The 25,199-nt window shown below is 40.5% G+C and overlaps 1 protein-coding gene across 4 annotated transcripts; it reads left to right on the top strand.

Moving 5' to 3' along the window:
* Positions 1 to 1,431: 1,431 nt before the first annotated feature.
* mgat3a (beta-1,4-mannosyl-glycoprotein 4-beta-N-acetylglucosaminyltransferase a) lies at positions 1,432 to 23,575 on the top strand. 4 transcript variants are annotated; one of them, XM_066674679.1, is made up of 6 exons: positions 1,432 to 1,555; positions 1,979 to 2,023; positions 15,467 to 15,507; positions 15,794 to 15,806; positions 18,289 to 18,532; positions 20,460 to 23,575. In XM_066674679.1, the coding sequence occupies exons 5-6, from the start codon at positions 18,290 to 18,292 to the stop codon at positions 21,729 to 21,731; spliced, it is 1,515 nt and encodes a 504-aa protein (XP_066530776.1). In that variant the 5' UTR covers positions 1,432 to 1,555; positions 1,979 to 2,023; positions 15,467 to 15,507; positions 15,794 to 15,806; position 18,289; the 3' UTR covers positions 21,732 to 23,575. The 4 variants fall into 4 exon arrangements, with proteins under 4 accessions (XP_066530776.1, XP_066530777.1, XP_066530778.1 ...); XM_066674680.1 differs by lacking the exon at positions 1,432 to 1,555 and adding an exon at positions 1,632 to 1,713; XM_066674681.1 differs by lacking the exons at positions 1,432 to 1,555; positions 1,979 to 2,023 and adding an exon at positions 9,869 to 9,985.
* The last annotated feature ends 1,624 nt before the right edge of the window (positions 23,576 to 25,199 follow it).

Genomic DNA, 25,199 nt, shown 5'->3' with positions numbered 1-25,199 from the left:
AAAAGAAGGCCATCTTGACAACAACAAAAAATTGTGTAAATATAATAAAGACACAAAATATTTATATTGATAAATATTACAAATCCAAATTATAAAAAAACGAAATGGTATGGATAATGCTAATAAAATGACCACTTTTAACAGCTAAAAGATTTTTAAGTAGTGACAACACCCAGTGAAGCAATTCAATGGTAATTAAGTCCCATTCTTCCTGCAAAGAAGTCTTTAAGTGTGTAAAAGTGCAGGGTTTTGGCTTATTTTCCGTCTCAAAATGCAGGATATCTTCTATTTTTTCCCCTCAAACCCACCCCAAACATTCAACAGACACTTAATCCATTTACAACAGTTGACCAAGACAAATACAAATTTTCATACTATTACCACTTCAAACCCCAAGCTAGAGCTGACATTTATTTTTACAATTTTAAAAACATTCAACTGCAGTAGGTAGAAAAAAAGGTGAGAACTGGAGCCCTTAAGCGGTTAGGAGTCATTTCCACCCTAAATACTACATTTGATACGACAATCATAATCAATATAACCCACCCATGGAGAACAGCATAACCTTCAGGTGCCTATTCTTAACTGTGAGAGTCATTTCGGACAGAGGCACTTCATTTTATTCCCATTAACAGAGACATGTTCTACCACATATAAACATGTACCGGTGTTACAGTGGAAAGCTAGTAAATGTTAAGGAAATCCTCTGAATTCTATGAGAAACTTGAATATTCATACTTTACAAGTCCAATTAAGTTTAGAAATAACTTTTACATTTTGAATTTTGGGCGGCACGGTGGCGCAGCAGGTAGGTGTCGCAGTCACACAGCTCCAGGGGCCTGGAGGTTGTGGGTTCGATTCCCGCTCCGGGTGACTGTCTGTGAGGAGTGTGGTGTGTTCTCTCTGTGTCTGTGTGGGTTTCCTCCGGGTGACTGTCTGTGAGGAGTGTGGTGTGTTCTCTCTGTGTCTGTCTGTGCTCCGGTTTCCTCCCACAGTCCAAAAACACACGTGGATTGGCGACTCAAAAGTGTGAATGTGTGTGTTGCCCTGTGAAGGACTGGCGCCCCCTCCAGGGTGTATTCCCGCCTTGTGCCCAATGATTCCAGGTAGGCTCTGGACCCACCGTGACCCTGAATTGGATAAGGGTTACAGATAGTGAATGAATTTTGAATTTTCCATAACATTCAGTCTATATAAAATAGGGTTCTTATGTTAACTGCATTTAAGCTTTAAATTTTTCCTTTTTTGGATGGGTTTTTTTAAATGGTGATTGAACTGAAACAGAAAGGAAAAGTGTTTGTGTGGTGTGTGTTTGGGGGTGGGGATGTTGGTTGTCAGAGGAGGGGTCAGTAACAGGTGTGTCCAAAGCTCTGCTCCTCCTTCTAGCTAGTGTTAATGTGTATGTCTGTAGATGTCTGTCTCTACTGATTCACCATCCTCTTGTCGTCTATAACTGTGTGTGTGTGTGTGTGGGCTATGCATAGTGTGTGGCTCATGAACGTTTCCTGTGCAAAGGAGCTGAGCGACAGATTATGGGGAGGACAAGTGTGAGCGGGTATGTTTAGAAAACAAGTCTTCTGCTATACTCTGCCTCTCTTTCTCTCTCTCTGTTAAAATAACAAGAGTTTATTGTGTGTATTCTGTGCATTTCTGTCAGAAGAGAGAAGTTTACAAGTTGCAAGTACTTTTTATATGAAGGAGAGGATTTTGGTGGTGTGTCAGATCTTTCACGGTTGATATATTGCTCCCTTCATCTTGTTTTTAAGAAGTTCCTGTTTTGCAAACTTATTTTTTTGAGTTTCCCTTTTCTCAGGGAAGTATGCACTGTTTGTTTTAGCTTTCAAGGAAAGATTCTGGAAGTAATTCTGGGGCATTTCTATTGGTCCATTCATCATGACATTGTGTGGTGTGAATGTTTTATGGCTTTGAAAGGTTTATGCTTGTTCAGTTGCTTATGGCTGTGTTTTTTCTTTCTTAGGATGCATGCCTCTGCAAAAACAACCTGTGTGTCACCAGATCGACTGTAAGTGATAACTGTTTTCAGTTATTCCACTTGTGAACTCTGTTAAAGCCACAGCACACGTACTAGTACAATACAAAGAGCAAACAGTATTATGCTACAGAAATTTACTGTAATATTTTCCCTTGGAGAGTGGCGATATATATTTGTGGCGTGAAGGTTTGGTTTTCCTCTCTCTATTTCTTGCACTCTCTCTCTCTCTCTCTCTCTCTCTCTCTCTCCCTTTCATTTTAGCTTTAGTTAATGAGCTTTAATAGCAAATGTACAGATATTCAAGCTAACCATCTTTATAGTTATATTCACATATTGCTGTTACTTGCTAGCCACATTTTCCAAAATGAAAGTAGTACAAACAATGGTGACGAGCCAAAGGTCCAGCAGAGGTCATACCCAGTGAATTAAAGAATCTGACACTCGATTGTTCAGCTTATTCATAGCTATTTTTTCACTCAGACACTGCAGCCTCTATTTGGAAACGATATGTTAAACAAGAACGTAACTGAATTCCCACCCCGCGCCCAAAATTCAATGACTTGATGACGCCAAAGGCCAGCTCCATGCACAGTGTACTTGCAGATACACCTTATACTTACTGTATTATATCTACGCCCATTTACATATGATGTATTGAGTATAAAACCCCCCATCAACACTGGAACCATATTCTCTTAAATGATAGAGCACCATCCATTATCTCCGAGATGGTCCAGAAGAGCTTTTCCAGAATTAATCATCCAACATCAGTCTGATATCACTAGTTAATGTGGCTGAATGCCATCAAATCCTCACCAAGTGGTTCCAACAGACACGTACAGACATACAGACCTTCAACTTGCAAACTTTCAAAGATGAAAACATCTGTGGCTAGTGGTTTAAAACTTGTTTAATCAACAGACACTACCCAGACATCACAGTCCTTCAAGATGGTGGATACCATTCAACGTCAGCCCAGTATTTATAAATATACAATGAAAATATATTGTAATCTAACTACAATGCTGGATGCCTAGGTTAATTTTGTTGGACCTATGAACATATTTGGAACAGAACTTTGTTTGTTTTTAGATGACGTAATGTGTTGTGTAATAGGACATACATTGGAGAATCAAATGATTAATAACTTTCTGAAGCCTGACCAGCAAATCCTGTTCCATGTAGCAACATGTGGTAGGTGTGCCACCAGTTGATTGCCAGAAATCACCGTTCACATTCAGGTTGGTGTTTTTGAAAGTACTGAGCACAATGCATTTGGTGTAATGTGCAAGTAAAGCAATATTCACCTGTAAATCTGTTATCAGTCTCCAAATTACAGTAAAAAGAGAAGCAACTCAGTGGATCACACTGGTAGTTTGGATGCACGCTCAGTTAATGAAGGCAGGTATGTAGATGTTGGTGTTGTCAACAAGGTTTTTTTTTTGGGGGGGGGTTGGTTCACACAACCATCCTAAAACCTAGAGGTTTAAAAACTCTCCAACCTGGAAGGTTTTTGTGAAAAATGGCAATAAAATAATTAATCTGAAAGATATCCAGACTTATGAGGGCCCAAGTGCCTTTAAAATATGCACCAAAACATACACCATTTTTTTTTTTGCTGCAAGAAATCAAAACATGGAGTCTGAATGGTCAAGTACCATACAACTGTGTGTGTGTCTGTGTGTGTGTCTGTGTGGTGGGGGTTGTTTGAACAGATGAATGGGATAACGTTAACGTGTATTCACAAGTAGTGGTGTAATATTGCAACACAGACTTTCTTAAACCTTCCTCATGCTCTTGCCTTGACACAGACATATTTTTCTGACTACTGCGTTCATAAAGGCATGCTTAAGGTCTTATATGTCTCATAATTTCTTCTTTAACTGCTCTTAAGTAGTTGAAATTACATGTATATAACACATAATAAAACTGAATGAAAGAACGTAGTCATGAAGTACTGTGAAATTTGTTCAAAAATCAGGTTATATTGTGTTATGATGTTTAAATGTTTTATTAGAAAATAATATTCATAGTCATAAGCAAAGATAAGTAATACTAAGGTTCTACATGGTACTTTGTGTAGGTCTACATTACCACTAGCCAGTACTAACCCTAACTATCCCTTGTAACCCTTTGTATCATATGCACTTAAATGTATAAAATTGCTAGAGTGGATTCCACAAAACAGTGTGGATTTGGTAACCAAGGGGCAGAGCAGATTTTTTTAATGGGTGGTATTTATCGGCATTTCCACTCAAGTTGAAGATTTTTAAAAATGTGTTCTGCTGCAGAACAAGTAGATCTTCTTGCTTCTCACTCCTGGGAACCTTGCCTTTGGCTGTTTAGACACTGTGTTTTAACCTTGTGGTAATTTTAACAAAATATGTCACAGATGTATATATATATATATTATCCTAGGGAACTGTTAACTTGTGGAAAAATGATTATAATATTGTGGCTGCTTCAAGTATGGGAGCGGCAGTGGAGCTGGTGGGAGAGTTCCCAGCATGCTCTGCAATCCCTTTGGTTTGTTCTGTGTTGTTTTATGATTTAAGGGTTTTTATGTTGTGTGTTTTGTGGCTTCACTCGCTGGGTATGTGTGACGGCCCCCTCCCTTCCCTCACCAGCACAGACATCTGGCAGCTGATGTGACAGACCTGGCCAGTCTGAGCTCTGCTCCAGCGTATTGGCTCCACAAATGTGTGCTATCCAATGCTTCTTATCAATGACACTTTTTTAGTGTCTGCTAGTATTTGCACAATTCAATAACACACTGTTACCTGAGTAACTATATCTACCTTTGCTTTGTTTACCTGCATGCATGATTGTAGCGATAATGTGTACAGACAGGCGTGGACAGATTAAATTCCTTTCAAACGATTATTTCTTCCATCTTTAGCAGATATATAGATAATAAGGACATGTTAAATGGGATGATATTTTTGTCAAATCATTTCATCAAAATTCCACAAGGTACAAACAACAAACACAGTACTTGCACAGCACCGTACACAGCCTTTATTTAGAGCTAACAGTTTCATCTTCCTTTTCCTATAAATGTGAATGGGCCACAGCTGAATTTAGGGCAAGATACCAGCAGTTAGATGTGAGGAGCAGAAACTCTGGATTGTAGCTATTTTATCTTTGTTTTCTTTCTTCTCAATTCTTGTTTTCTCCATATTTACGCTTTGTGTCTTATGCTGTGTATCTAGTGATACTCAGAAAAAGAGGTGCAACGACTCTGAAGTGTCTGCACTCTAATTAAAATAGGGTGAGCATACTTTAATTTTTAAAAAGAGGACACTGGGGACACTGATATTTTGGCTGGTGGGATTCAATAGGCCTAAGTGTCAGGACTGTGGCAGGGTAATGTCCTTTTTTTGCTAAATCATCTTCTTACATTTCAGCTTGTCTTAAGATTAACCATGTTATTAAACCATGTTAACACATGATTAATCTGGAAACTAACACTAATTAATCATTTACTCAAATTTGGCCACAACTTCCTCCCATAAGTCACTCGTTTACAGAGACTAATGACATATTAGAGTTTTCATAAGGTGATGCAAATACAGATGCAAAGTCAGAAAGTAAATAACATTATATATTATATTAATTTTATATATTATAAAATATATAAAATATAAAACAATACAATACAAGATGACACTTACAGTGACATTAGTGCTGTCAGTATGATGTGTTAATCCATGTTAATACACAGGGCGGCACGGTGGTGCAGCAGGTAGTGTCCTCCGGGTGACTGTCTGTGAGGAGTGTGGTGTGTTCTCCCTGTGTCTGCGTGGGTTTCCTCCGGGTAACTGTCTGTGAGGAGTGTGGTGTGTTCTCTCTGTGTCTGCGTGGGTTTCCTCCGGGTGACTGTCTGTGAGGAGTGTGGTGTGTTCTCCCTGTGTCTGTGTGGGTTTCCTCCGGGTGACTGTCTGTGAGGAGTGTGGTGTGTTCTCTCTGTGTCTGCGTGGGTTTCCTCCGGGTGACTGTCTGTGAGGAGTGTGGTGTGTTCTCTCTGTGTCTGCGTGGGTTTCCTCCGGGTGACTGTCTGTGAGGAGTGTGGTGTGTTCTCTCTGTGTCTGCGTGGGTTTCCTCCGGGTGACTGTCTGTGAGGAGTGTGGTGTGTTCTCCCTGTGTCTGTGTAGGTTTCCTCCGGGTGACTGTCTGTGAGGAGTGTGGTGTGTTCTCCCTGTGTCTGTGTGGGTTTCCTCCGGGTGACTGTCTGTGAGGAGTGTGGTGTGTTCTCTCTGTGTCTGCGTGGGTTTCCTCCGGGTGACTGTCTGTGAGGAGTGTGGTGTGTTCTCCCTGTGTCTGCGTGGGTTTCCTCCGGGTAACTGTCTGTGAGGAGTGTGGTGTGTTCTCTCTGTGTCTGCGTGGGTTTCCTCCGGGTGACTGTCTGTGAGGAGTGTGGTGTGTTCTCCCTGTGTCTGTGTGGGTTTCCTCCGGGTGACTGTCTGTGAGGAGTGTGGTGTGTTCTCTCTGTGTCTGCGTGGGTTTCCTCCGGGTGACTGTCTGTGAGGAGTGTGGTGTGTTCTCTCTGTGTCTGCGTGGGTTTCCTCCGGGTGACTGTCTGTGAGGAGTGTGGTGTGTTCTCCCTGTGTCTGTGTAGGTTTCCTCCGAGTGACTGTCTGTGAGGAGTGTGGTGTGTTCTCCCTGTGTCTGTGTGAGTTTCCTCCAGGTGCTCTGGTTTCCTCCCACAGTCCAAAAACACCTGTTGGTAGGTAGATTGATGACTCCAAAGTGTCTGTAGGTGTGAATGTCTGAGTGTGTGTGTGTTGCCTTGTGAAGGACTGCCGCCACCTCCAGCTATCTCGTAGTTAACTGCTAAGGGTTAACAATCAGGTATCAGCTTGCAGTAGGTATCTGAATGACACTATGTTACATTATTAACTTTTCTTTAAGATAAGGGCTTATTGCAGAAGAGCTGCAAAAGGCCTAGAAAAAACATCTTAGCTATTCAGTAACTACATATTCTTATGCATATAATACAAACAACTATGTGTTTTTAAATAACTACATGTTAATTAATTACTCTGTAACCTTCCAGAGACTTGTCAGTGGGTTATGTTGCTACCAGAATGAGGAACTGAATATATGGCATGCCATTTGGCTGTTAATGGTTAGGCCATATATGAAAGTAAGTAGGACATTGGCTCATTGCTGACATATTTTTTTGGTTCCACACCCACAATGCGCGTTACAGATAGTCCACACAGATGTTAAAAACAATTGAAAACAATCAACTCCCTTGTTATGACATGATAACAACGAGAGAACAACGTCTGCGACTCATGGTAAAGAGCAGTTCAGTGAAAAACTCTGACACATTGCAGAAGTGGATGAAAACAAGCTGTAGTTACTCATGTTTAATCATGTAAGTACAACTTTAATAGGTTTGTACATATTGAGTTTTCTTTATTATAATATTTTAACTTCAAATATTATAATTCATTTAATACTTTTTGATGTTTTTGTTTTTTTGGTGTGATGTAAATGACAATCAGCACTAACTTCAGAGCTTTAGTTTTTGATTTTTGATCAAATTTATCCAGAATATAAAGAATATAGGTTCCTTTGGTGAAGCTGGATCCATCAAGAATTACACCTATACTTAGTATTTAAACCTCAACATTAACATTATACAGAAGCAACAAAATGTATGTTTTATTTACTAACTAATGTGAATTATTCATGTCCACATTGTAAAATAACGTTTTAGATAATGCAAGTTAATGTTTTTCTCCAGGTCGTTCTGGGCAATTTCTATTGGTCTGTCTATCATAAAATAACTCTCTGAATAACACTCTGAAGTTTAGCAGATGGCTTTGATTAGATTATTTGAATTTGAATATTGATAGCTATCTCATAGGTTAAGCAGACTATGGTTTGACAGCATGGCCATGCCTCTGAGTTTATTGGAGGACTGTAGTTGGGCAGTAAATGCCACACCTTTTAAGGAAGAAATAATGTTGCAATAACTGTGATAAGATTAAAAGATACACAAAGATAGTATTCCGGTTTCTTTAACATGCCAATACAGAAATATTTACAGTAAATAGTAGTTGCAGTTAATGTGTACACTATTATATCAGCTTCTGTTATTTAAATTAGGAGCTTTAGCTTTAGCTTGAGCCAATACTTTCCTCTTTATTAATTATTATTCCTCCACATAATGACTTAAATAGGTGTGTTCTCCCTGTGTCTGCGTGGGTTTCCTCCGGGTGCTCCGGTTTCCACCCACGGTCCAAAAACACACGTTGGTAGGTGGATTGGTGACTCAAAAGTGTTTGTAGGTGCGAGTGTGTGAGTGAATGTGTGTGTGTGTGTGTGTGTGTTGCCCTGTGAAGGACTGGTGCCCCCTCCAGGGTGTATTCCCCGCCTTGCGCCCAATGATTCCAGGTAGGCTCTGGACCCACCGCGACCCTGAACTGGATAAGGGTTACAGATAATGAATGAATGAATGAATAATGACTTAAATAGTCTTAATATTGCTAAATCATCATCTTTCATTTCAGCATGTTTTAAAATGAGTGCTGTCAACATTCACACGTCAACACGTGATTACACACAAATATTTCTGCAGAACATTGCTTTCACTTTTCATATGGGCATTCTCAGCATTTTTAAAAGAAATACCGGCAAAGAGCATCTGTTCAGAGCAGTGGGAGTTCTTGCCTCAAGGTTTTCACTTCAACATTCCTAGGGTGTTTATTATCAGAAAAAACTGAGCTAAGACGTGGAGCTCTGTTCAGTCCCAAAAAAACAGCAACTGAACAAGAATACCCAACAAGTAAAATATAGCTTAGAATTACGACCACTGTTGTTTCCAAAAACCTGTGATTCCCATTTGATGTGGTGTTTTGTGACATCACAGGTTAAATTTTGTGGCGGGTTGGGTTTACTATGGGTTGGAAAACCAACCAGGTACCAAGACATTAGAGTCTGAGTACAGTAGGTACTTCTGCTTCATGAACAAATCCACATCTCTATAATCATTTAGGTGATGGGATTGATAACAAAGATTAAAAAAAAAACATGGTTAGAGTTTGATTTGATTTCATTTTACATGATTATACTGTTATTCAGAAATCTCTTTTTGATATCTGTGTCAAAGAAGTTACTTAGTGGTGTTGGCACACACAACTTCTTTACTCTTTGTTTACAGTCTACTCCTACTTCCTTGTATTAGAAAAAACAATGCAGGAGAATGTATCATTTCCCAAGCAGGCTTTTGGCTAATCAACCACATTCAGGCAACAGTTTCTCTGGTGTAATTACTGGTTTTACATTATTACCTTCATTACCTTCAGCTATCTTCAGCGTCTGTAACCGCTTATGCAGTTCAGGGTCTCGGTGGGTCCGGAGCGTAACCAGAATCACTGGGCGCAAGGCAGGAACACATTTTGGATGGGCACCAGTCCACACTATATAAATACAATACTGATTGATTAAATTTGACATTTTATGTCCCTTTTCCACAAGTTAACTCACTTCCCTTGGGTTTTAATGAAATGTCAAACAACACAGCATTTCTGTTCCCATCTTGACAGCCCTGTTTAGAACAGTTGGTTTCAGCGTCTCTTCTTTTAAATGAAAATGAGTCATAGCACATTTCAATACCAGAGCCCAGGTGTGAGGAGCCGAAGTCATTTTGTCTTGGTTCTCTGTTCTAGTTTTAGCTGTTGGGGGGGGGGTTTCAGTTCTCATGGGCTTTGTAGCTTTTCCACTAGCAGACCACCCCCAACTCCCCCCGGCATGCACAGCAAGTTCTCCAGTGCTAAATCAACACCGTTAGTGTTAACTTAACACCGTGAGTGCTAAATTATTACATCTACAACTAAAAGTGTTGATTTAACACTGGTGAATTTGCTGCATTCTGTTGGTAACACTGCCTCTAATGGGAGTTGTGGACATTGTGTATTCATCTCATAGTCGCTTGTGGCTCTCACTGGAGACTTTCATCAGGCACTAACTCCAAGAAGGGTAAAAAAACCACAGTTTATTTTTCATTACGCTGTCATTGTGAGTCAGATAAATGCAGAGTTCTCCATTGGAGAGTTCACGAACAGCTAGTTTGTGCTTGGTGTGCTAGGTTTACACATCACATTTAGTCCCTACTCAACTCATTTGGAAACAAGAGTGAGTAGGTACTAAGAAAGTAACCTGCAGTGGAAAAGCACCATTAGGCAGACCACAAAAATTGCCTGGGACTGTTGTTTCACAGATTGTGGGAGGGTAGGTGCTCCAGATCCCCACATTAACATGCACATGTATTATTTTTTTTCATAACCCTGCAATGTCCTCTTTAAATTTTATCTTCATCAGCAGGTTTAGGTTTCACCCAGCACTTCCTGTTTTGTAAAAGAAATAATATTCAAGCCATTATCTCCTCTTTAATTTTGAAATAATGTCTTCATTTCCTCTTGTGTCACATGTAGTTTCCAAAGATGTTCTAATGGTTTAGAGAAGGTTTCTATTTAATTTGTCCAAAGAGAATATGACCTCATTACCTTACAGAAATGTCGGTAATGAGTCAGAATGTGGACTTCCTTTAAGGTTTGAGTTTAAGAACGCCCTGCAAAGGGCTTCATTTTCTGGATGGTGGGAAGTTTAATAACAGTTGGTGATTTTGTATGTTTTTATTATTATTTATTATTTATTTATTATTATCTTGTTAATGTAGCGTTCATACTTATTTAGCAGGCAGTCTGTCTGGCTTTTTGGTGTCCATTATTTCAGCTCTTATCAACTTATATCTCACAGGATGGGTCAGTGTGCGTGTGTGTGTGTGTTTGTAGAAGTTTGCAGTGTGTCTAGGAGAATAGTGCTTTTGTACAGGCTCGGATATTTGAGAAGTGGGAGTGGGAAAGAAAAAGGCATCATTGTGCTCAGTAAAAGCCTTCTCAACACACCAAGACGGGGGGGAATACCCATAGGGGAAAATAAATGGAAATGTTTTCAGGTTTTTCTGGCAGAAGAAAAATAGTTCCACTCAACCGCGTATAATTTAGACAAGATCTCAATACGTTAGTTATTTTCCACTGTGTTCCTGGTCATAATACACACTGAAGTATCAAAAACATCAATATTTTGATTTGAGAATCGATTTTAGATTGGTATCGGAGGTATCGATGTTTCAGTATCTGCACATCACTACTGACTGAAGTAGGAGCAAGAATGCCAACACAGGAAGAAGGTCTTATTCTGGATTAATGCGTCTCTGATCCATTTCTCCGATTAGCGAGAACCTACATACTGCGTCCAATATGCAAAGGACACCCTGGCTACGAATGTCAATTACCACCGACCTGTGGCGTACACCTTATTGTTGGGTCGGATTGAGGTCAGATCACGTTCCCACCAAAAACCACACCAGTTCGTTTTGGAACCGAACGGAGACCACCTCCTCTTAAGGGCCTTGGTGTGGTTGTTTTGGTCCGCAATCCGAGTGCGATTACTTCTTTCACACCAAGTCAAGCGAACCACACCAAGAGGGAAAATGAACCAGAGCTAAAATGTGCAGGTGTGAAAACACTCTTAGGTATATTAAGCAAGATCCATTCCCAATTTCCAGTGCTCTATATTGACTCTATATTATCTACATGCAGCATTTCAAAATAGTCCTCTTTGGGAATCTGTATGGTAACAATATCAACAATGTGGGGCTAGGCCTTGTCTTTTCAAGTTAAACTGCGTATAACACTGCATGGTTATAAGATTTTAAAATAGGGTGTATTTTTCTTTATTTATCAACAATTCAGATGTTTTTCTTTACTGACCATAGCATGACACTTTCAGCATAAAATCGCATTTGTTATTAACAGCCAGAAAAAAATGGCTTTAAAACTCCCCTGATTATGATCTGTTCACAATTTAGTGAGACAAAAATGAAAAGCAGACCATACGTCAGTGTAACATGAGCATCTGGATGGTTGGAGAAACTGAGGCATTTCCTCTGAGAGAGTTGTATGGTGTGGTATTTAGTAACAAGCTGAACTGCGAATATTTTCTTATTTGAGGTTTTTTAAGGTCTCTTTTTGTGACTGCTTTACTGGTTGAAAACAAGGTCAGTACTGCAGTTACATTCCTGTGCAGAAGTCTTGAAATGAGAATCTAAACGCTATTTATCGAAGCAGTAAGGATTTATTTGGTCAGAAAAACAAAACGTATAACTAAAGTTATTATGGTAAATAGTGGTATTCTGTGTGTGAATGTGGGCGGCACGGTGGTGCAGCAGGTAGTGTCGCAGTCACACAGCTCCAGGGACATGGAGGTTGTGGGTTCCAAAATGTGAGGAGTTTGGTGTATTCTCCTTGTGTCTGCGTGGGTTTCCTCCAGCTGTTCCACTTTCCTCGCACAGTCCAGAAAGACACGTTGGTGCGAATGTGAGTGTGTGTGTGTGTCGCCCTGTGAAGGACTGGCGCCCCCTCCAGGGTGTGTTCCCGCGTTGCGCTCAATGACTCAGGGTAGACTCCGTACCCACCGCGACCCTGAACTGGATAAGTGCTTACAGATAATGAATGAATGTGAATGTGTTAAAGTGCTGATTTAACACTTTCCAAATCTCTCCTTATGGCATTCCACATCAGTCAAAAATGGTGTTTGGTGTTTAGCCACAGTATGCTGCATATATACTTGTGGCAGGCAAAAACAAACAGAAGTATTCTAGTAATCATAACAGCTTCAATTCACTTGTGCATAATTTCCAGCCCTGTATATTGACATCCTTTTCCTAGCTTTTAAAACACATATAACTTTTCACTGTCCCGATTGAAACACTAACCAGTGGAGGAGTGTTTTTGGATGGAAGTTGTGCCATCCATGACACAGTTCTTCTTTTTGTTTGCAACTTCTTTTGTTGTTCTTGTTTTATGTCCTCTTTTCCTTCTTCTTCTTCTTCTTCTTCTTCTTCTTCTTCTTCATCTTTGACCCCATTTCACCAATCATCCAAAACATTAAAACACCACCTCCTTTCTACTCATTGTCCATTTTATGAGCTCCTCTTACTGTATAAGTGCATTATGTAGTTCTTCAATTACAGGCTGAATTTTGTTGCTTTTCATACATTATTTGTTTCTTTCAATCTTTTTTATTTTGAAAGATGAGGACCTCCATAAGAAAGTACTGTTTGTGTAGGGTGACCAGATCAGAGATGTTGAAAAAGAGGACATCTCCCGGGGGGGAGGGGGGGGTGATGAGGTCATGCCCCTCACTGCCGTTGTTGCTTTTAGGTCACTTAGACCTTTATTTTCTACACAAAACATGGGAATTTCTTTTTTAAATCATTGGAGAACTTACATTTCCGTTTCAGCATAGCTGCTCGAGATGAGGGTAGGTACATGAGCTTTGTCTGACGTAAACAAGGACTACTGACGTGCAGACTGACCAATTAAATGTTTACAGAGAAGGTTATCGACCAATAACGGTAGCTCTACACTCCGTCCAATCAGAAGATTTTAGGCTACTTCACCACGCCCCCTTCTCACTCAAGCGAACCAATCGGAGTAGGGGAGGGCGGGACTAGTTTGTGAAGGAAAGGCTTCTCGAAGTTCTATGTAAGCTCTAGAAAAACAACATCCCGGACGTTTGTGAAATTCCACCCGGACATTTTTTTAATTCTAAAAAATGTCCAGGTAAAAGAGGACGTCTGGTCACCCTATGTTTGTGTGATAGTTATTTCTAAGCACTGCAGTGACGTGATCAAGGTCTATTAATGTGTGCTTCATTAGTAAGAGTGGATCAGATACAGCAATACTGCTGGAGTTTTCAAACACTGTGCCAACTCACTGACCACTCTGTTAAACACACGTACCTGGTTGATCAACCTTGTAGATGTAAAGAAATAGACAGCAGCTCATCTGTTGCGGCACAGTTTGTGTTGATCATGCTCAGGTCACTGAATCATCAGAGGTCACTGAACACTTTTGGATGGATATTTTTGGTTGATGGACTGCACTCAGTCTAGCAGTGACACTGATGTATTTAACAACTCCAGCATCACTGCTGTGTCTGATCCGCTTTTACCAGCACAACACACACTAACATGCCAACACCAGGTCCTATCCATTGAAAAACAGGGTTAAACAGGACTGGAATAAAATTATGCAAAGCTACAAGTGGACTACCGTCTATTTTGGGGTAGTCGCAATAAATTCACATGAATTTGCCAATGGAGGAGGAATCTATTTTGCCTTCCAGGTTCAGGGAATAGAGTAGAGTTACATGGTCACATTTTCTGACACAGCTGGCTAATGTTGTCAGCTCATTACCAAACTCTTGCTGGTGACAAATGAAGTTAGCTGTATCAGAACAATCACCTTGCTGTGCATGGTCTTCCAGGAATGTACCCATGACCACACACATGATCACACAAACAAAGCTTTGTCCTCCTCATAGTTTCACCTTTACACAGGTGGGACAGCACCACCCTGATATTACACTTTTGTCATTGTTATACGTCAGAGGCAGGCTTTTCTTTATAAATAAAAATAACATAGCTAACTAATAACATAATAACTGGCAGAACAAGATGGCTATACTACTTTAACACAAAACAAACCAGTGTCTTTTGTTCACTAACAGAACTAACACAAGTTTTAAAGTGTTTGTTATATAACATGTATTTGTAAATATATTTGTCTGAATATGGCAAGTGAGAAGAATTTCATTGTCACTGCATTAATTCTAAGTGTCTTAAAGGAAAAAGTGCTGTAAAAGCATGTGCATCGATTTGATCTGTTCTTGGGGATAATATTGTGTCTAAAACTATGTGTGAGAGAGTTGGCTTAGATGGTTAAGGTGGTGATTTCAATGATGCTCCCACGGATCTTTACACCAAAGGATCGCTGATTCGCTCATTTCGCTGTCAATCAAAAAGGGATTCAGCCTCAGACAGATCATCCAATCATCATGCAGAAGCTGAGCGTCCGGGCCAGCCGAGGCCAGCCCACTGCCCCATAGACCCCCAGAGACGCTGAGCGTCCGATGGGCGGGACAAAGCCCAGCATTTATCCAATGACTCGTCTCGTTTCGCTGCACTTCGCTGCTTCGCTATTGAACTCTGTGGACGCTCAGCATCCTCACTGTTTAAAACACTGTGAAGCTGCGGGAATGATTGAGAGGAAAGCTGCGTCTTTACCAGTGATAAGAAGCTGATTCTGAACAAAAGTTGAGCGCGTTGTAGTGCACATTTATTCAATGACATGTACACACAACTGTATATATTTGATCACTTATTTTATTACATTTTAGGGGAAGCTGAGCTTTCCTTGCAGTCTTAGAGCAATCGCCGCTGATAAATAAATAAATAAATATATATATATATCTCCTATTTCTCTTTCTTAAGCAATAAAAAAGAAACCCTAGACTTTCTTTGTATTTATTTAATTGTTTTTCTCTTTCTGTGACATCAGCAGTAATTGTGGTTTCGTATTGCACTCATGTTTATTTTGTTTTTCTCTTTAGGATTCAGCTTGACTCCAGTTTCTAGTGGTTACTTAGCTCAGGTATTTGGACTCTAATCTTATTTCTACTGGTGAAGACGTATTCTCTGAACAAGTTGATAAACACTTTCTCTTAAATCACTCTGTATAAGAGTGGCTGCTAAATGCTGTAAATGTCTGTTATTTCAAATATTTTCATAACTTTGACTACAGAACAGTGGTGGAACAGTCATGTTAACTCATTTATGAATGTGCTATTTGATACAGGTTTATAGGGCATTGTTTAGGACATGTCTAATCTATGTTATTGTTTCCATGTGCTTTTTCTATGTGCTGTTTCCATGTGCAGGAACTGCTGACAGGTTTGTATCTCTGAAGTTTGTATGTATTTCAAATATGAGTTCAAAAATGAACTTTCTGTCTTATTAGTCATTTCTGTCTTTTGGGTGTGGTCAAGATTTTCTAAAGGAAGGAAACTGGTCATGTGGTCAGATGCAGGGCTAACTGATTTTTCTTCGCTGTTTATTTCAGCTGCTGTAATAGGAGAATAGTTGAGTTAATAGTTTCTTACTTTTTTATTAGCTTCCTGAGTGCTGTTGTTTGGTTTGTGATAACAAACAGACTGAAGACCAGTGTTAAACTGTGATGTTTTTACACATGGATTTTTTCAAAATAAACATTAACATTACATTCATTCCATTACAATTACCATTTTGATTAGCATCTTACAAAGAATGGATCAGATACAGCAGTGGTCCTGGAGTTTTTAAGCAATGTGCCCAGTCACAGACCACACACCTAGACACTGCTACCATTTAGCTCCACCTTGTAGATGTAAAGATGTAAGAGACAGTAGGTTTTCTGTTACTGCATATTCATTATAGTCATGCTTAGTCACGCTCAGTTCCTTCAACATCTTTGGTCACAGGTCGCTGCCCTATGACAGTGTGTCATCGTAGTATACAGTGGTAAATAAGGTTTATTTAACCTGTGCCCTGTGCTGTTGTTTGGTTTTGGATAATGGAGATCTGTGGTGACTGAGAAACAGTGTCAATTAGTGGTTTTGGATTACTGAGATTTTATACTAATAAAATTAATTTTAGATTAATGACATTTATTTACATTCACATCAATTCCATTTATTGTTTCCATGGTTTCATATCCTGTCATTTACATTTATTGCAGTTTCCCAGTTTTTGAAAACAGGGTTGTAATCTCTGTGACTGTTAGTAATTCATGAATGCAATAAATTATTTAAAATATTTGTAACAAAGTTAATATCATCAAATGTTAAGTACTCAGTAAACAGCTGAAGACCAATCCATTACTCAGTAACAATGCTGTCCCTTTCTTGTTATTGTTATTGGTTGTGTTTCCCTTTGTCATGTGATCTTCCTGATCCTGGTCATGTGATCTTCCTGCTCTTGTGTTCCCCTGGTCATGTGCTCATCTTATCCTTGTGTTCCTTGTGTTCCTAGTGTGTCTTTATGTATTCTGTGTTCTCTGCTATTTGGGTTTGTCCTACTATTTGCATTGTTCTCGTTTTGTTGGTTTTACTCATTTCATTGTTCTCATCTTCGGTTTGCTATTTTAAGTTACACACTGTAGACATGCATCAACCTGTTAATCACTCAGTACACTATCAAACACAAACACACACATACACTCACATGGGATTCATCTAAATTTAACTCTATTGTTCGGCTTAGTTTTCATGGGGCCACCATGGGGTTATCATTCAGTAGACGGAGAGTCTGATACCTCCACTGCAATAAACTGGCCTCAATGTCAGGACTCCTCCAGTGGCATTCTGATTGGTTATCTGTATCTGTATGCACCTCTGTGTATCATTTTGTATTGGCCCAACATAGTCTGACTCTTTTCAAGCATGTCACATTTTTTCTGTAGCAGTAGGCAGCTCTTGGGCACACTTCATTGGTGAAAGGTACCAGTGAGTTTGACAGTTGAAGACTAGTTGACCACAGACCCAACCCAATCTTGAAAGGTGGGTGTCTCTAATAGGAACAAGAAAAGCCTTGTCCATAAGCAAGAAAACACATTATATACTGAGTAAGCTCAATGTGCAACACAGAGAGATAACTCGACTTTTTCAGAGGGTCCAGTTTCCCAAAAACATTTTAGTGTTAAGATCTTAACAGAGGCGGCACGGTGGCGCAGCAGGTAGTGTCGCAGTCACACAGCACCAGGGACCTGGAGGTTGTGGGTTCAATTCCCGTTCCGGGTGACTGTCTGTGAGGAGAGTTGGTGTGTTCCTGTGTCCGCGTGGGTTTCCTCCGGGTGCTCCGGTTTCTTCCCACAGTCCAAATACACACGTTGGTAGGTGGATTGGCGACTCAAAAGTGTCCGTAGGTGTGAGTGTGTGAGTGAATGTGTGTGTGTGTCTGTGTTGCCCTGTGAAGGACTGGCGCCCCCTCCAGGGTGTATTCCTGCCTTGTGCCCAATGATTCCAGGTAGGCTCTGGACCCACCGCGACCCTGAACTGGATAAGGGTTACAGATAATGAATGAATGAATGAACCTTAACACAGAGAGTTTTCAGTGTCTGTTCTAAGATGCTTTTGGGAAACCCAGCCCATTTTTGCCTAGTGTATTATTAAGCAAACTGGTTTGTATATCGCCTCAAGTGAGTTGATGGTTGGCTCGTGTCTGGGTTCTGCAGGCAGTGAGATCTCAGCTGCCAAAACTGGATCAGCAGGCATTGCAACTAAAACAAAATTAGCTGATAAGTTTAGTGTTCTTGCTGTTGTCTGGGTTCGAATGATCATCTCTCTCTCTCTCTCTCTCTCTCTCTCTCTCTCTCTCTCTCTCTCTCTCTCTCTCTCAGGATGAAAGTCAGAAGGCACAAGTTGTTCCTGTTCTGCTCAGTTGGGATCTCCGTGGTCTCTCTCCTCTATTGTTATAAAAGCCTCCAGCAGGTCCCATTTCTCCAGGATGATCAGTCAAGTCTGAAATCACTGTTCATGTTCACTGATGTCTTTTGGGGAGCTCCACAGACCTCATCCCTCCATAACACTCACAACCACCATAGAGCAGAACAGATACTGAGACAAGTGAAGCATGATGGAAAGGTAAAGAAATGCACACAGGGTTAATGTAGATGAGCAATGGGCTTTGAGCAAATTAACAAATTTTATGTTCCAAACTAATATTTTGACATGCTCTCTTAAAGTTTTATGGAGTAATAAGCCACGGAGTGGAATGATCCTCTCCTGAGTGATGGGCCACCAAACTTTTGGGAAGGGTTAATGTTGTTATCCAAGATGTAACATTCAACTATTTACATTCAAGTCTCTTTGTGAATAGTGATTATTTTTGTGGAAGACTAAGCCTGCGTCCCAGTTGTGTGCTCCCCATTAATGCTGTACAAAATATGATGTACTTACCTGTAGTATGAGTTCTGCAGGCTACTGTACAAAATATTAACATACAACATTGTTTCTTACAAATTTGACAAGTTAGTAAGTAACTTGTCCTATTGCTATGACAACACACATCATACACTATCCACTCTTGTTTTTACACAAAATTTTGGAAGTAGGACCTCACCCAAACTCCTCCTCTCAGCCCTATATATAACCCGCAAATTCACGTCATTTCCGCGTCGGAAGGTCCAGTTCACTACGCAGGATGGCACTGTTCATTGTGTTCAGAAGGAATTTATTAAAAACTGACAGCTGCACAAAATGGGGACTTCCCTCGCTGGGGGGACTTTGCAGAGAAGCGGAAACTGGATTACATCAGAGAGTTGATACGAACTGGTGGCTGGTTTGATGACTCATTGCCACGCTACCCACCAACAGACCCTAAAGAACCTATGTTTGACCCCAAATATTTGCTGGACAACTGTGATTGGTATAGGTACTTGAGACAAACTCGCTTCATTTAGTTCAGGAGACCGATCTCGACTCGACTGCTTCACTACGTCAGCTCCTCTGCGCTGGGTCATTCCTGCTGATCCCCATATTCAGAGCCGTGTTCGGCCATTATTAAACCCACCGAGCCTCCTGTTTTAAACTTGCTCCCACCTCCACCCCGTCCCCACCCTTTTCTCATATTCATTTATCCAATGGGGGTCAGGCGTAATACACATTCATAAACCACACTGACCAAAGAGTTCACCTCCTCGTTTCAGCCTCTACTGGCGTGGTCCGTACTAGCAAAATAAAGGTTTTACACAAAAATAATTATTTCCACACTATATAGTGCATAAAATATGTAATAAAATAAGAGTTTATGCACTAAAATTGTGCATTGTATGTTAGAAAAATAACCTTCATGTCTCCTGTCTATCATTTACTACACTGTCCAAGTGGTATTAGTTTAATAATCTATGAAATGCACTTCGTGTGGAGTAGGGCACTATTGGGGACAGAGGAATTTTTCAGATGTGAAAAGCTCCTCCATTTCTGTTTCTCTTTGTATTGTGGGACAATAGTGTCCATCATTACCATACTCAAAAATCATTCATTCATTCATTATCTGTAAGAGTTTATCCAGTTCAGGGTCGCGGTGGGTCCAGAGCCTACCTGGAATCATTGGGCACAAGGCGGGAATACACCCTGGAGGGGGCGCCAGTCCTTCACAGGGCGACACACACTCACACATTCACACCTACGGACACTTTTGAGTCGCCAATCCATCTACCAACGTGTGTTTTTGGACTGTGGGAGGAAACCCAGAGCACCCGGAGGAAACCTACGCAGACACGAGGAGAACACACCAACAGTCACCCGGAGTGGGAAACGAACCCACAACCTCCAGGTCCCTGGAGCTGTGTGACTGCGACACTAACCTGCTGCGCCACCGTGCCGCCCACTCAAAAATCAACTGGTTCTAAGAATGTCATGTGGATTTTTTATATTCCACTAAACATTGACATTTGTCAACTGACAAACTGCATACTCAGAAACAGGTTAGAACTATTATTAATTGCCCATTTGGAATGCAGAAAAATACTTGTCTTCATTTTCTGTTCATTTGTTTTTTTTGTGTCAGGAATCAAAGGTGGAAAATCTGGTCGGATCGGATTCTACTGATCTAGATGGGGAACTTCACAAAAAAACGTACGTTTTGGAGGAAGATCTCACCCCGTACTTCCTCCACACAGACACAGGAGAACTGTGCTTCAGTGAAGGTACAAGAACAGTTAAACAAAGTAATGCCTCAGAGAGTGAGGATGCCAAGTCAAAACTGGAGCTTCACAAAAAAAACAACACAATCCTTGTAGGTCACACGGTCAAGGAAAGGAAAGTTGTGAAGTGTGTTTGTCACCAAGGCTGGCATGGCCCTAACTGTGGGGTGCCAACTGTTGTTGAACACTCAAATCTTCCCACAAAGACCTCCTTAAAGCCTAGGAAAGTTCCACGCAGAATCATCAATGCTATCAACATCAACCACGAATTTGACCTGCTGCATGTCCGGTTCCGTGAGCTTGCAGATACTGTGGATCTGTTCATGATATGCGAGTCGAATTTTACCGCCTATGGAGATCCCAAACCACTTACATTTCGGCATCTCCTTCTCAATGGAACGTTCGATTATATCAAGCACAAGATCCTTTACATTTTTCTTGATCATTTCCCACAAGGTGGTCGAGCCAATGGCTGGATAGCAGACGACTACCTGCGAACCTTCTTGACAAAGAATGGGCTCTTGAGGGTCCAGAATCTGAGGCAGGATGATGTATTCATCCTGGATGATGCAGATGAGATTCCATTTAGGGATGGAATCTTGTTTCTTAAACTCTACAATGGCTGGACAGAACCTTTTGGAATCCACATGCGGAAGTCCTTGTACGGGTTCTTCTGGAAGCAATTTGGAACGCTGGATGTAATCTCTGGATGCACAGTGGCCATGCTTCTGATGGTCTACAAGGGGGACGGGATTCTGTTGAGACGGAGGGAGTATTTTAACATGCCTGGGTTTAGGCAATATGAGAACAAGTCGGGTCGCAGGTTGATGCCTTGGTCTATCGGAAGTCCAGTTCACTACGCAGGATGGCACTGTTCATGGTGTTTTAAGCCTGAAGGAATTTACTACAAGCTGATAGCTGCACAAAATGGGGACTTCCCTCGCTGGGGGGACTTTGCAGAGAAGCGGAAACTGGATTACATCAGAGAGTTGATACGAACTGGTGGCTGGTTCGATGACTCGTTGCCACGCTACCCACCAACAGACCCTAAAGAACCTATGTTTGCCCCCAAATATTTGTTGGACAACTATGATCGGTATAGGTACTTGTTGGAAAATCCATATGCAAAAAGGTGAAGGTGAGAAATTAGAACAAACCACTGCATAGAAAATAAGCTCCTGACCAGTGGTGGAGAAAAACAAGAAACAGACTCTATCAAATAACTTCAATGAAGGCTAGATGTTGATATAAAAACATTGGTTGACGTTTACCTTCACCGTGCATTTGATAATGTGAATGTGATAAAAAAGCTGGTACTGAGTGAATGGAAATGTTGGTAGCATTTTTATGCTGCTATTGAAAATGCTACCAATGCTAATGCTAATGCTAATGTTAATGATTTTCAGATATTGTGCAGCATTTAAGAAGAGTGCAAAATCTCCTCAAACCAAACAACGAAGAGGTTTATGGGTGCATCCTAATATCCAAAATGCAAAAAAAAGGACTGAGAAACACATTTGTAAAGACTTTGGGGAGTTGGAAATAAAATAATTATACAGTATCCTCCATAATGTTTGAGACAAAGACATCACTTAATTTCTAATTGTAATCTAAAATTTTAAATTAATGCACGTTCTCAGATTTTTAAATAGAGGCTTTCAAATTAGAACACACTGCAATGTAAATCACAGACCTTTTGTCCCAAACATTATGGCAGGTACATGGGTGATATATAACTATGTATGAATGTTTGAGCACACTCCAAATGAAGAACATAATCTTGTTTGAAATGATTAATATATTGTAATACAGTGCAGAATTTTTTTTAAAAAAGATTTATCTGGCTAACACACACACACACACACACACACACACACACACACACACAAACAGATAATCATACACATATACAAGCCAGTGTGGTATCCAAACCTTTTCTATTTCACCCTAAATTATAGATCAAAGAAATGCATTTATATAAATATGGCTCAAGAGCACACAAAATGGACATCATCAGAATGGATTTATTACTTTAAGCTCACAACCATGAATCATTAATTTTGCCGGGTTTAAAGCAAACTAACACTCAGAGGAACACAAGTTACAGTTTCTCATTTAGCAGGAAAGTACCTTTATAATCCAAAGTGTGTGAAATAAAATTAAATGAACAGGAAAAAAAGTTAACTTTGGATGCTTTCAGCTGCCAGTTCACTGTCGAGTTTACACACTTATGTTGTGTGGATTATATACGATTACTAAGTGCATACTGTCACTTGTCACCCAAAATATATCTCAAATAGACACAGTGCAGCTCAATAAAAACAGACCTGTTGTCGAAATGTGTTGAGGATTGGCTGTATTATAGGCTCAGTCTGTAGTAGTTTGTTCTGTTTACAGTCTCTTTTGCTTTCGCCTTGTTACAACTATAGCAAATATTGGCTCGGAGGAGGTGTTCCAGCAGAGAATCTCTGGCTTAAGTTTACTTCTATGAATGGATCAATGTGTTAATGGAAATATAAAAATGAAACAGTTTATACTGCTTCACATAAACACATTTAAGCATATTGTCGTTGTCAAGTCAAAAACATGTATCTCCACAGTTGAACAGCTGTCTTTCATTTTTTGTGAAAATATATGACGAATGGACCAATAAAAATGCTATAAAATATATAATCATTCATTGTCTGTAATGATGAATAAATCATTAAAAATTAAGAAGTTTTTCCTTCTCCAATAATGTTACTATATTTCTTTTATTTCATTGGACAGCATCATATGTAAATTAATAAAATTACTGCAAAAAAAAAAAAAAAAAATAAATAAATAAATAAATAAAAAATCATGTTCCACCTGAAAAGCTTTGGAAACCACACTCCTGTAATAATACGTTCTCCTGTAATATATTTTATCTAATATATTCTTAAATAATCACACATTTCTATTTCATACAGTGGATTTACAGTTGATCAAATAAACACTCATTGCCAAATCAATCACTTTCCAAATATACTATTTTCCTGTGCCTAAACCTTTCGGTTTTGTTGTATGTCTTCCATGATATGGATTTAGTGATTTAATGTCTATAACTGCTTCATCCTGTTCAGGAATGCAGTGGGTCTGCATCCAACCTGCAATCACTGTTCACACGGTAGCAACACACGTTGGGCAGGATGCCAGTCCATCATAGTACACCACAGACTCCCACAGTCACTCATACACATACACAAACATGTGGACACGATTTTTATGGCAAATTTACTTTACAGCATGTGTTTTTGGACTGTGGGAGAAAACCAGAGCACTAGGAGGAAACCCATGCAGACACAGTGAGAACAAACTCCTAATAGACAGTGACCCAATGTGGGGATTGGTCCCAAAAGTGCAGGATTCTACAGGTCGTGCCATTGTGCTGCCCTCAGAACCATAAATAATAAAAAAAAACAGGGTGGCACAGTGGTGCAGCAGGTAGTGTTGTAGTGACACTTCAGGTCCCGGGTTCAAATCCTACTCTGGGTGATTGTCTGAGGAGTTTGGTGTGTTCTCCCTGTGTCTGCGTGGGTTTCCTCTGGGTGACTGTCTGTGAGGCGTGTGGTGTGTTCTCCCTGTGTCTGCGTGGGTTTCCTCCGGGTGACTGTCTGTGAGGAGTGTGGTGTGTTCTCCCTGTGTCTGCGTGGGTTTCCTCCAGGTGACTGTCTGTGAGGAGTGCAGTGTGTTCTCCCTGTGTCTGCATGGGTTTCCTCCAGGTGACTTTCTGTGAGGAGTGTGGTCTGTTCTCCCTGTGTCTGCGTGGGTTTCCTCTGAGTGACTGTCTGTGAGGAGTGTGGTGTGTTCTCTCTGTGTCTGCGTGGGTTTCCTCCAGGTGACTGTCTGAGAGGAGTGTGGTGTGTTCTCCCTGTGTCTGCGTGGGTTTCCTCCGGGTGACTGTCTGTGAGAAGTGTGGTGTGTTCTCTCTGTGTCTGTGTGGGTTTCCTCTGGGTGACTGTCTGTGAGGAGTGTGGTGTGTTCTCCCTGTGTCTGCGTGGGTTTCCTCCGGGTGACTGTCTGTGAGGAGTGTGGTGTGTTCTCCTTGTGTCTGCGTGGGTTTCCTCCGGGTGCTCTGGTTTCCTCCCACAGTCCAAAAACACACGTTGGTAAGTGAATTGTCGATTCAGAAGTGTCCGTAGGTAGGCTCCGGACACACGCAACCCTGAACTAGAAAAGGTATTTACAGATAATGAATGAATGAATGAATGAATGTTCTGTTGCATACAGTTCTCTTGGCTTAATTTTGAACTCACTGTCAAATTTTTACTTGCTGACACAAACCTGTTTTTTCCCCCCCAGGGGTGGGGTGCGTCCCCAACGTCTAAAAAATTATTAAGTGACAGCTTAGTGAACCAGACAGAAAAAGACCAAAAATCCTGTGTCCTAGCAAGTTAATTATTTCACTGAGACTCTCTTTTCAACTTCTCCCTATTTTATTCTTTTCCTATATTTTTCATAAAAACATTGGCCACACATTCATTCATTATCTGTAACCCTTATCCAATTCAGGGTCGCGGTGGGTCCAGAGCCTACCTAGAATCATTGGGCGCAAACCAGGGAAATACACCCTGGAGGGGGCG

This window comes from Hoplias malabaricus, chromosome 6 (assembly GCF_029633855.1).
Source record: "Hoplias malabaricus isolate fHopMal1 chromosome 6, fHopMal1.hap1, whole genome shotgun sequence".
NCBI lineage: Eukaryota > Metazoa > Chordata > Actinopteri > Characiformes > Erythrinidae > Hoplias > Hoplias malabaricus.
This window is presented reverse-complemented; position numbering and strand designations above follow the sequence as displayed.

What these genes read in the sequence shown, in the direction of transcription:
- mgat3a (XM_066674679.1), top strand. Translation starts at nt 18,290, where the DNA reads ATGAAAGTCAGAAGGCACAAGTTGTTCCTGTTCTGCTCAGTTGGGATC. An exon ending in AAGTGAAGCATGATGGAAAG is followed by an intron (nt 18,533 to 20,459) that starts GTAAAGAAATGC and finishes TTTTTGTGTCAG; the next exon opens with GAATCAAAGGTGGAAAATCT.